We start from the raw sequence: 12804 nt of genomic DNA, 5'->3' as shown, positions 1-12804 counted from the left end.
AGATGCTTGTCTTGCCCCTTATATTTACTGAATTGATTCCTGCTGTCTTCAGGTTAGATTCCTCTGCAGATACCATCTTATCAGAAAGTCCATTCCACACAATGCAGGAAGGCGGCCTTTTGTGCTCCCTTAAAATACACAAGGAGCTGCCTTATTCTAAGTCAAACCATTGGTGCACATAGCTCAGTGTACTGACTGGCAGAGGCTCTCTAGGGCAGCCTTTCTCAACCTATGGGTCCACAGATGTTGTTGAACTACAACTCCCATCACCCCCTAGCTAGCCAGGCCAGAGCTCAGGGATGATGGGAGTTGTAGTCCAACAACTTCTGGGGACCCACAGGTTGAGAACCGCTGCTCTAGGGTTTTTGGACAGGGAGTGTTTCCCAGCCCCATGTGGAGCTGTCTGGGATTGACCCTGAGACCTTTTGCATTCATTCATGCATTTATTTCATAAAATTTATACACCACTTGGCTCTGAAAAATCTCAAAGTGGTTTTTTAAAGACAGGACAGTAAAACCAAGAAAAACTCACAACCATGCTTTAGAACATGCAAAGTTTAAAGTATTGAAACAGATAAAATCACCTGAGCTTTCTAAGCCACCTGGGTAGGCTTGTATAAGTAGGAATGTTTTTAGCAGGTGCCAGAAAGAGAACAGTGAAGGCACCTGCTTGATCTCAACAGGGAGTTCCAAAGTGTAGGGGCTGCCATACTAAGCAATCAAGGGCTTACATATGTGGAACAGGTGTTGTTATGCGGCACCTGTAGCTGTGCCCATTACACCAACCGAAGCAGTCAGGTGGGCACGTGTGGGCTACCCACATCATGCAAAGCAAATGCTACTGCCCTCCCTGAACCCTTCCTCTTTTTTTGGTCACAGTGGGACTGGAGCACAGCTGTCTGAAGAAGTCCGGTCTGAGACTTCGTCTGCTGAGGGATTTGACTTGGCCGGGACATCTGCCTTTCCCAAACCTGCCCCAGCCTGTCTCTCCCAGGGACCAGTGAAAGAAACCTTGGAAAGCGCCTTGATCGCTCTAGATTCTGAAAAGTAAGAATCGTCTGGCCGTCGGCCCATGGGAATTGTCTTTGTAGTTTTTGTGGATGTTACCTGGGTGTGGGCCCAGTCAGTCTCTTGGAAGCCAGGACATATCCAGCAGTAACTCAGACAAAGGCTTTTGGTGTGGCTTCTCCCGCTCTTTTCTTTTTTCTTTTAAAAATAATTTTTATTAAAGATTTTCACGAAGTACAAAAGATTGCACAATCTCTCTTTTTTATTCAGATTATAACAAATTATAATATAACCATATAACAGATTATATGATTACATTCAGTATAAGACTATGGTATCCAGGGGTGGGGGAGAGAGAGGATAGAGGTTCTGTGGCAAATCATTCCTGTTCAGATACGTCAGGTGCCTGCTACCTGCACTTACCAGAAGGAGCTGAAGACATTTGTGTTCCAGTAGGCTTTTCTAGCTGAATAAATCAGGTCTTTGCCAGAAGCACCTGCTCGTTAGTGTTTTAGTCTTGTCTTTAAATGCATTTTTATGTGTGCTTTTAACTGTTTTTAATTGTGTATGTGTGTAAACCTCCTTGAGACAATAGTTTAGAAGGTGATTAATAAATCAGCGTTGTTAATAAATAATAATAACCAGCCTTTTGTATGTAGGACCATACTTGCCTAAATTCTTGTCACCAAATTCTGTTAATTTATCAAGCAATTAAGAAACCCAGTAACTGAGCTTAGCTAAAAAAAAAAAACCAACAACAACAACTAGCAGAGAGTTATTTGCTCTTTTAACAAGAAATAAGCAAACAGAAATAGCCTTGGTTGACTTGTTGATGTTACATGGGTGTGGAACTGATCAGTTTATTTAGAAACAGGATAATGAGCATAATGAACAAAGAGTTAAAAGAAGCAGAAAAAATAGTTGACCATGCAAGTAGACCTCAGCCAACTGGGGGACTGGTCATCTGTCAGTAGGGCAATACACCAGTCCTATACATTGGATTCATGCCAGTGTGGTGTGGACAATAACATGGGGAAGCTGAGTTCAAATCTCCACTCGGCCACCACTTAGCTCACTGGGTTACTTGGGGTCACTTACTGTCTCCTCAGCATCCCTACCTCATAGTTGTTGTGAGGATTTTTTAAAAAGCTGGGGTGGGGGGCGGGAGGAGATGTTAAAAACTCTTCAGTAATACTAGTGATAACTGTTTCCTTTTGACAGACCCAAGAAATTACGGTTTCACTCAAAGCAGCTGTACTTCTCTGCCAGGCAAGGGGAGCTGCAAAAGGTTCTTCTCATGCTGGGTAAGTGATTCCCCCATGTTTTTCTTAACTGATGGATAACTCGCATCACATGGCAGAGGCGAGTTTTGCTCCTGCTGAGAATGTAGCCTTGATTGATGCTTCAGCCTTGGAGGAGGAAGGGACTGCACTTTAGAAGGGAGTGTTTGCGCCAAGACTTAACCAGAAGGCTCATAGAAAGAAACCTCAGTTGAACCCCCTCCCAAAGTATTCAGTTATATCAGGGCAATTATATCAGGGCTAAATAAGTGGATATATTGTTCTGCCTTGTGGTGGAGCAAGGCTCAACCAGGGTGTAGAATAAAAGGGGGGGGGGGTTCAGGTAGGCCAGACATAGATTGTTTGCATTTCACCTGAACTGGGAGACCTACAGTTAACAGTGTTGGAAGAAGCCAGGATGTTTAGCCAGCTTCAAGGTACAGGTTAGTCTTCTTGCAAACCATAGCTTATCAAATTTGGACAGCATGGGTAACCATAGAAAGCATAGTGGTGTAGTGGTTAGAATGTTGGACTTGGTACCCGGGAGATGAGGGTTCACCTCCCCACTCAGCCATGAAACTTCTTGGACCAGTTGTCTAACCTACTTCCCAGGGTCCTTATGAAGATAAAACAGGGAGGGGGAGAAGTTTTTGTGCCACCTTGATCTCCTTGGAGGACAGGTGGGCTAGAAATGTAATAACAAGTAAATAAAACATAGCCAGTAGAAGGCTTCCAGGTAGATTGGTCGATTTACTTGCGTTTGTGGCCAAAAGAGTAATTCATATCTCTCCTTAATAAGCTGAGGTGTGATGATCCTGGGTGTGATCTGTTCCTTTAGTGGGAGGCTGCCTCACAACCGTGGCAGAATCCCGAGCCAGAAAAAGTCTTTGCTGTCATCAGGGCCGTCTCCTGTAGGTCATGAGACTATTTGGTATCCTAGCTGTGTAATTCTGTTTGCCTATGGAGGCTTCCTGATAATCACCTCCAGATACAATCTTGCTCCAGGTGCCCCATCAGAAACAGCCCTACTATGACTCCGTTCCCCTTGACTTTACACTGTGGGCCTGTGTTTGTTTTGTAGTGGATGGGATCGATCCGAACTTCAAGATGGAACACCAGAACAAGAGAACTCCTCTCCATGCAGCAGCGGAGTCAGGACACATGGACGTTTGCCACATGCTGATCCAGGTTTATCCCAGTTTTTTAGTTTTTTTGGGGGGTGGGGTGGGGGTGTGTCAAGAGGGTGGGGGTGTTTCCTTGTCACTGCTCCTGCCAGTACATCCCTCTGCCAACTCCCACCACAGAAGCCCCGTCCCTGTCCAATCAACCAGTGGTTTCAAGTTTTCTATTCTTCCACTTAAAACAGATGCTGAGCCTGTTCTAGTTTAGAAGGAACCTATTGCGAAATACTGCTAGGGATGAGTCATGCTGATCTGGGACTTTAGTTAAGTGTGAATTGATAGGATGTTAAGGACCCCTCTGAGGTTTTCACAGGGTGTTTTGGCTGCCCTTTTAAAAGAGAGAATTAATTAACCTTTCAGCCTGTGTGGTGTAGGTTAGAGTGCCAGACTAGGACCTGAGACACCCAGATTCGAATCCTCATCCGGCCATAAGGCCGTGTGTGTGTGTGTGTGTGTGTGTTTATTTGTTTTATACAACACCCTTCACCCAAATATTATAGTGCAGTATAAAAACACAAAAAGCATAACATAACAGCAACAAACACACCCACTCCCTGATACATAGAAAAAGTCAAATATTGCTTAATCAGCCCAAGGTAAAGAGAAATGTTTTTGCCTGGTGACTGATAATAGGTAACGAAGGCTCCAGGTGAGTCTCCCGAGGCAGAGAATCCCACAAATAGCAAATATGGAAGGCCACAGGTTAGCCTCCCCAATGCACTAGATGAATGACAATGTGACTTGCTCCATTTTGCGTTGATGAACATCTCTGCTTTTGGGTCGCATAGGCTCAGGGGAACAGGAAGCTGCATATTTCTTAGTGACACAGGATAAGTTGTTAATCAGCCATGAGCCCAGCTGTGTGACTCTCTGCAGTAACTTACCATGTGTATCTGTCTTGGCACAGGCTGGCGCTAATATAGACACCTGCTCTCAGGACCAGAGGACCCCCCTTATGGAAGCAGCAGAGAATAACCACCTGGAGACTGTGAAATACCTCATCAAGGCTGGAGCATTAGTGGATCCCAGGGTACTGATGGCGTCTGGATTTTTTTATATCTAAGGTGGCAATGGTCTCATTGGCATGTCAGATTATGACTCAGTGCAAATGCACAGGCAACGCAGGCTCTAAGAGGAGAGAGCGGACACTTTGCTGCTCTGGCTGAGCTAAGCAGTGACTTTGCTATGTCATCATCAAAACCTGGGTTCATGGTTTAGATTTCCCCAGACTAACCACGACCCATAACCAAGGTTTGTCATATGCTTTGCAGCTTGTGGTCTGTCTGGAAGAGCTAAAGCACAATCCTTGGCTCCGATGACGTGCTAAACTGAACCTTATCTTTTGTCAGCAGAGTGACTGGGAGGAGGAAAGCAGATGCAATCTCCTTTCTGAGAGTCCACACACTCTTGTGTTTGTGCTGAGACACTAATTGGCTTAGTGTGACGTGCAAACCAGGACATGGTGTGGTGTTCTGCCCTCATTTGCAATGAGCTACTTGTCGCAAGATTGCAGGTTGTTTGCAATCTTTTTAAAAAAATAATGTCCTAGGACAGAGAATTTTAAAGCAGTTCCAGGGGCTCTATTGGCTGACTGATTGATTCAATTTCTATACTGCCCTTCATCTAAAGATCACAGGGTGGTTTGCAGTATAAAAACACAAAAATAAATAACATAATAGCAAAGAAAACAATATGCTGTCCCCCCACAAGATTTGAAAGGCCATAGGTTGTTTAATTAGCCAAAGGCCAGGGAGAGAGAGGAAGAATGTTTTCGCCTGGTGCCTAAAGATATGTAAAGAAGGGGCCAGGCAAGCGTCCCAGGGGAGAACGTTCCACAGATGGGGAACCACCACAGAGAAGGTCCATTCTTGTGTTGTTACCCTTCAGTCCTTGCATAGAGGGAGCATACTAAGAAGGGTCCGAATCAGTTCATTTGGGGAGGGTTTTGCCTTGCGGTTTTGCAGTCCTGAGCCATTTCAGGCTTTATAGGTCAAAACCAGCACTTTGAATTGGGCCCAGAAACCAATTGGTAGCCAGTGCAGTTGGGCCAGGATTGGCTTTATATGCTGAAACCATCTTGCCCTGGTGAGTAGCCCGGCCGCTGAATTCTACACCACCTGAAGTTTCCAAACCATCATCAGAGGCAGCCCCACGTATAACGCATTGCAGTAATCTAACCTAGAGGTCTCAGAGCATGGACAACATATCAAACACACCCCTCATTTTCCCCTTTGCTGTTTCTTCCTTTTCGCTTGTGGCAAGCTGTAGCATGGATGACAACAGGCCAGTTTGTGCTCGCAGGCGGTCACCTAGCCATTCCCTCCAGCCTCAAGATTTTGAGATTTAGTGTGTGGGATACACCTGGGGCCATGGTAAATGCTAAGGACAGAGACCTGCACATTCCACCATGTTACTCTGCTGCTGCAGGAATTGCACTGGCTGTCAGTTAGCTACTGAAGGATAGCCTGATCTCACCCTCCATTGCCTCAGCCTGAGCAGAAAGGTCTGCCTTGGCAGGACATGAAAATGGATACAGCAATGAGGCCAGACACACCTCGGATGGGAGGGCATTCTGCACCATTGGGGCCACGAAAGAAAATGTCCCACATGCAATGCTGCTCCAAAAACGTCACAGGGCAGCAGACATGCTAGCAGGACCTCCCTCTTCCTCTGAGTGGGAAACATCTAGCCATTATTAAACTACGAGCCCATTAACCCTGACCATCGGCCGTGCTAGTTGTGAATGGTGGAAGCTGTGGCTTGGGAGCACCGGCTGCCAATTAGCCACCAGGCTAAATTCAAGGTGCTGCTCTCGCCCCTTATATACCCAGCCAAGTGTGCTCTGCAGGGGAGGGCTCTCACAGACACCAGGCTATCTTGCTCACCCATATGGAGGATAACAAGGAAAGTGTGGGGAAATCAACATCTGTTACCTTCACCACTTTGACTTCTGGCCCTGTCCACCTCTTGCATGTGGCCGCTAGAAAGTTGCCTAGAGAGGAGCACAGCCATCTGGCTGGCAAATCTTCCCACCCCTGCTATACAGTGGTGCCTCGCAAGACGAAATTAATTTGTTCCGCAAGTCTCTTCGTCTTGCGGTTTTTTCGTCTTGCGAAGCACGGCTATTAGCAGCTTAGCGGATTAGCGCTATTAGCGGCTTAGCGGCTATTAGCGGCTTAGCAGCTTAGAAAAAGGGGGGGGGGAGGAAAAAAACTCTCAAGAACTCGCAAGACGTTTCGTCTTGCGAAGCAAGTCCATAGGGAAATTCGTCTTGCGAAGCACCTCAAAAGACGGAAAACTCTTTTGTCTATCGAGTTTTTCGTCTTGCGAGGCATTCGTCTTGCGGGGCACCACTGTATAACAAAACCTGAATCCAGACTGGTTTATTCATGTACAATTCCTGTAGCCTATTAATCATCCTTGAATGGTGACCTGATATCTCTCTCTCTCTCTCTCTCTCTCTCTCTCTCTCTCTCACACACACACACACACACGCACACACGCACACACGCACACACACCCTGCAAAAAAGCAGCCTATTTGACTTCAATTGTTAATGAGCAGGAGTTAGTAGGGGAGCCAGAGATAATAGATTTCAGACAGGGGCAGCATGCCATGCCCTGCAGGTGGAGGTGAGCCTCTGAGGGATAGGGCTTAAGTTCCCTGGCGATCAGTGGATCAGTGCTGTGTGCATGGCTGCCAGAATGAGGTGGGCATGAGCGGCTGTGCTACTGAGGTGGTAGAATAGTCTCGTGTCACTTCAGGCTAAGAAGTGGGGGGAATCACATTTTTAGATGTGCCAGCTTAGGCTCGTTGATTTGGAAAGTGACCTTAGAGGTCCTCTACTCCAACCCTCTGCTCAACACAAGATGCATCTACAGCATTCCCAACAGATGACCATTCAGCCTCTGCTTAAATAACCTTCACCACCCTATCCTTAAACCAGTGCAGCAAGGGGAGACTGGCCTGGAACCTTTCTCCTTGATATACTGTACTACTTTTGTACTAGAAAAAAGGAAAAGAAACTAAAAGACTGGTGCACAGTAGCACTTCTTGCCACCCTAGCTTTCTACCTGCTCATTCTGTTGCCTGTGTTTCTTCTCCTTTCCTGCAGGATATCCCGCAACACCTCTTTAGCAAAGGGATTATCAAGGCATTACAGTCAACAGCCCCACCTCCTTCCTGTTTCCAGCCCAACAAGTATTTATATTTGCTCTGACAAAAAATTGAAGTGTGACCGGTGGTGGAGCATCCACTTTGCATTCAGGAATAGGGCGTGTCAAATTTTTAAGCTTTCAGATTCCCCAAATGAGGGATGCTAAAAGGTTGTAACATGACCCGGGAGTTCAAAATTTGTTTTAGTTAAATTAATATAGTTTAGTTTTGCTTGCTAAGTAAAACGTGTGTAAAATTGCATAGGACTCATTTAAAATGATTGCCAAGTACCTGCAGTTATTATTATTATTACTATTATTAAGCGTTGCCTGATATTCTCAGAAGATAACATTAAAATTCTTCGGTTTTCTGAAAGCAGTTTATGTTCCTTATCAAACGTAGACTTACCAGCTAAATGTTGTCCAATCACCAAAATAAAAGATTAAAATTCCTCACACCCCAAAACATTTTTAAGACCCCTCCCTGAATAAATTTGCAAAAATTTAAGTTTTGCCCCTGATTGCAAGAGGGTTTCAATCCCCTGGCATCAGTAGAGAAATCGGAGTCTGAAATCCTGGAGGGCTGCTGCCAGTCAGTGTTGACAATACTGAGCTTGATGCACCAGTGGCCTGGGACTATATTGGACAGCTTCCTATGTTCTCTTTGAGATGGGTCTCTAGCTCAGTGGTAGAGCATCTGCTTTGCCTCCAGAAGGTCCCAGATTCAATCCCTGGCATCCCCATGTAGGTCTGGGGCTGTCCCTTGCCTGAAATCCTAGAGAGCTGCTGCTAGTCAGTGTAGACAATACAGAACTAGATGGACCAGTGGCTTGAACTCTGCAATTTCTACTGCAGACGTATTGGGTTGAGGGCCTACACTCAGCTTGATGGGTCATATTATTTAGGCTCTGGCCTCCAGCGTGCTTTCTTCTAGAAATCCACACTGAAAACATACCAGTGACTTGAAGTGATACATATTCCTGCTTTTGTGTGTCCTTGTTCAGGATGCGGAAGGTTCCACCTGTTTGCACCTGGCAGCCAAGAAGGGCCATTACGACGTGGTGCAGTACCTCCTGGGCAACGAGCAGGTGGATGTCAACTGCCAGGTAAGCTGCTGCCCATGCAGTCCTTACAAAGCATCAGGACAATGAGCCGTGTGTGGCAGACACTTGCACACTCAGAACAATGCCGCCTCCCTAGACTCCCATATACTGGGATGGGAAACCCTTTCAACTTTAGGGCCACACTCCCTTCTGGGCAACCTTCCAAGGGCCATGTGCCACTGGTGGGCAGAGCCAGAGGCAAAAGTGAGTGGAGCTACTAATGTTGCTTTTACCTTAGCACAGTAGACTAGCTTCTACACAAACAACCTCTCTGTCCTCCAACCAGGTGAGCAAGAGGCGCTATTAGAATTCAAGAACGTGTTCCAGCCAGGCTAAAACACTCAAGGAGGTTGCAAGGCAGGGCTGGTGAAGGGTGTAGCCTGGGGGAGAGTCCCAAGGGGCAGGACCTGAGGTTCCCCTTCCCTGCTCTGGGGTCTGGAGCTACGCAAGATAGGTATGGTAATACCACATTCTGCTGCTGGTGGAAGTGCAACATATCTGCAGACTGCAGCCCATTAGTAGTAATAGAACCTGAAGATGTTCTGCATAGCCAACATTCTCCACTCCTGGACTGTCTTAATGCAGTAAGGGAGCACACTTGTTTGGAGTGATTAGTGCAACAGCCTGAAGTTTGCAGGCCTGAGGTTCCCCACACCTGGGCTGCCACCAGATGGAGCTTGGGGTCTGATCAAGCTGGGTTCTTCCTACATTCCCAGGATGATGGAGGCTGGACACCAATGATATGGGCCACTGAGTACAAACACGTTGAGCTGGTGAAGCTGCTGCTGGCCAAAGGGTCAGACATCAACATCCGGGACAATGTAAGTCTTGGGCTCTGCTCTGCTTAGTATTTGGTAGCAGTTTAAATTGTCAGGCCTGATCAGACTGCAGTTTCCATCGTTGCTGGGGATGGTGGGGGTTGGAGTCTAGCAACATTTGGAGGGCTCCAGGTTCCCCATCCATACTCTTTTAAGAGTCCCCTGCCCTGCCCTCAGGAGGAAATGCATTTTCTAAATAGGGACATTCTCCATTCCTTGCATGCAGTATAGAATGCTGCTCCTTAGACCCAGGGTGGGAAACCTGTGATCCTCTAGGTCAGTGCTCTTCAACTTTGGGTTGGGTCCCCAGATGTTGCGTTTATCATTCCCTCAATCTCCACCCAGTTTAGCTAATGATGAGGGATTATGGAAGTTGCAGTGCAACCCCTGGGGCCCCAGAATTCATGAATACTGCTCTGCGTGTTGCTGGACTATAGTTCTCGTCATCACTGGCTGCTGGTCAATCTGGCTGCTGGGGGTTAAAGGCTGGGAAACTTTTCCCAATTAACACTCTTCCTTGTATTGAGAACCAGGATTGGCCCAGGGATTGTGGTTCAGGGAAGAGGGGAACATTTTTCAGCTCAAGAGCAGTGTTGGGCATTATAACAAGAGCAACTCAGAGCCTGTTTACTCAGGAGTAACTTTTGCCATGTTTGGCGAGGCTTACTCCCCAGCAAGGGCTATAGGTTTGCACAAATCTTTCAGGTGGAACAGTGAGTGGATTGGCATCTGCCTCTGATTCAAGGGTGGGGATTTTTTTATCTCGGCCAGAGGTCCACATTCCTTCTGGGCAGCATTCCTGGAAGTATATACACAAGTGGTGAGTGGGGCCAGATGCAAAAGTAGGTGGAGGAACAAATGCACATTTTCCCTTTGCACAAGAGGCTAGATTCCACACAACTCATAAACTCCTCCTCTGTCTTCCATGCAGACAAGCAAGAGGCATGATCAGAGTCCAACAAGGCCCTGGATTTTAAGTTCCTCACCCATAGCCTATACACATGCATTTGTCTGTGCATAGGTCTCTCTTTAGACCAATGCCAAACAGACAGGTAGTAAGGTGGCGGTGACACAGGTGTATTGGGGTCCTGGTTAGCGCCAAGGTCCTACTTCTCCCATGTCCACAAGAACATTTGTCTGGAAAGCCTGTATTTCAGTATCAACAAGGTTACGCCTTGAGCACCAAGCTGGCAGAGGAAGCACAGAGCAGACACAGCCACTTCTGTTGCCATTGCACATCTCTGCAGGATGAGGCTCATTTGCTGAGTCTCACTGAGATGGGGGAGCAGAGCCCTCAAGGAAAACACCCTCTCGCTCCAGGGCAGCTGCTAACAGCTTTGGCCTGTGATGTGAATAGGGAAGACGAGATTTGGTCTTGTTTCTGTTCCTCCACTCCCACCCCGTGAAAGATTTGTCCTAGTAGAGCCCTTAATAATAGCCCAGGAGGGGCTCCAGGCTGCTCTCCAGAGCTGAGCAACAGTAGAAAAATCCACAGGCTCAATTGATTAAAAAAAACCCCTTTTCTGCAGCAGGCCAATCAGTATTCAAATCTTTCCAGATCTGGAGGGAAACTCTACAGCCAGGAGCAATCAAGGGTTGCCCAGAGGCAGCCTCTGACTGAGGATGGTGGAGGCATTGCTGCCTCCCTCCATCCCTCTACAAATTTGCCAGCTGCTGGCCCCCCTTGGGGGACTTGTCTTTTCGAGACTTCCACGGGTGTCCTACATGCCTGGGTCACACAGTTCCTCTGCTAATACCTTCGTGTCTGTGGCAGCGTCTCCCCATGGATTCACCCAGATCATGCTGCGACCTGCAGACAAATGACTCATCTGTCCTTATAAGGCAAGGAGGGCAGCCCTCGCTTCAAGCTTCCCCCTCCCCCACCATCCTCAGTGAACTCGGAGGCGGCTGTTGCTGGGAGCTCCCTGCCTCACATGCCTGAAAGCACAGCTTGAGCAGCCGAGAAAAGGCAGCCCACGTACTGCAGGGAACAAGAGCTTAAGGACAGGGTAGTCCCCCCCCCCCTTCCCTGGTGCCAAGGATGAGCACACTAAACTTTCTGTTCTCCCCCCTGCCAAATTTCCAGGAGGAGAACATTTGTTTACACTGGGCTGCTTTTTCGGGGTGCGTCGACATTGCGGAGATTTTGCTGGCTGCTAAGTGTGACCTGCACGCAGTGAATATCCACGGAGATTCCCCACTGCACATCGCGGCCCGAGAGAACCGCTACGAGTGTGTGGTGTAAGTACGCCCCACCCCCCAGGAGTCCCCCCTCCCTCTCCCTTCATTGCCCTCCTCATGGGCGGGGGGGGGGGGGAGGCTCCCGGGATGGATGGGCAAGGGGAAAGGTGATACCTTGTGGTACCTTCCCATTTCTTCCACTCAGCCTCTGCTGAACATGATAAAGGTAAAGGGACCCCTGACCATTAGGTCCAGTCGTGGCCGACTCTGGGGTTGTGGCGCTCATCTCGCTTTATTGGCCGAAGGAGCCGGCGTACAGCTTCTGGGTCACGTGGCCAGCATGACTAAGCCGCTTCTGGCGAACCAGAGCAGCGCATGGAAACGCCGTTTACCTTCCCGACGGAGTGGTACCTATTTATCTACTTGCACTTTGACGTGCTTTCGAACTGCTAGGTTGGCAGGAGCAGCTGAACATGATAGAAGTGTATAAAAGCTTTCCCCAAATGCACAATTTTGTACACAAAAAAAGTTTTTCTTAGTCTCACAACCCCGGAAAAGCTGAGCATTGAAGAAACAGCCATGCCTACTGTACTTCTCTATTTCTTTCACGGCCAAACCAAAACTCCTTTAAATTTCTTGCTTATTGTTGCTTTGAAAAGGGTTGGGGGATGACACAGCACATAACTGGAATTCGCTTCCACAATAGGTAGTGATTACCACCAGTTTGGATGGCTTTGAAAGAGGGTTAGACAAATCCATAGAGGAGGAGCATGTCCGTGGCTGCCAGCCACAATGGCCACGTTCTCCCCTCCACTGTCAGAGGCAGTGTACCTGAGAATTGCAAGTTGAGAAACCACTGTTGCGCTCAGGTGCTGCTTGTGGGCTTGTTGTCAATCTTTTTTATTAAATGATTGCACATAGGGCAGACGTTCAAACATTAGATCTCAGTCTGAGAATTGTTCATTCAAAGGCCAAGTGCATGGCCCCAGGGAAGCTACTTGAATCTGAGCATGAAACGAGGGTATTTATGTAATATATACTGCTTTCACTGTCAGACGCAGAATGCCCATGGATACCAG

The 12804-nt window shown here is 47.5% G+C and overlaps 1 protein-coding gene across 14 annotated transcripts in view; it reads left to right on the top strand.

The window, feature by feature from the left end:
• EHMT1 (euchromatic histone lysine methyltransferase 1) overlaps window positions 1–12804 on the top strand; it is a 139184-nt gene that overhangs the window by 104566 nt on the left and 21814 nt on the right. For all 14 annotated transcript variants that reach the window (XM_079961941.1, XM_079961933.1, XM_079961942.1 and 11 more), the window contains 7 exons: window positions 880–1047; window positions 2230–2312; window positions 3370–3476; window positions 4377–4499; window positions 8628–8729; window positions 9443–9547; window positions 11631–11785. In XM_079961941.1, coding sequence (XP_079818067.1) covers window positions 880–1047; window positions 2230–2312; window positions 3370–3476; window positions 4377–4499; window positions 8628–8729; window positions 9443–9547; window positions 11631–11785 — 843 coding nt within the window. The remainder of the gene's footprint in view (window positions 1–879; window positions 1048–2229; window positions 2313–3369; window positions 3477–4376; window positions 4500–8627; window positions 8730–9442; window positions 9548–11630; window positions 11786–12804) is intronic.

This window comes from Podarcis cretensis (assembly GCF_951804945.1).
Source record: "Podarcis cretensis genome assembly, chromosome: Z".
Classification (NCBI taxonomy): Eukaryota; Metazoa; Chordata; class Lepidosauria; order Squamata; family Lacertidae; genus Podarcis; species Podarcis cretensis.
The sequence above is the reverse complement of the archived record's forward strand: the minus strand, read 5'-3'. Positions and strand labels throughout refer to the sequence as shown.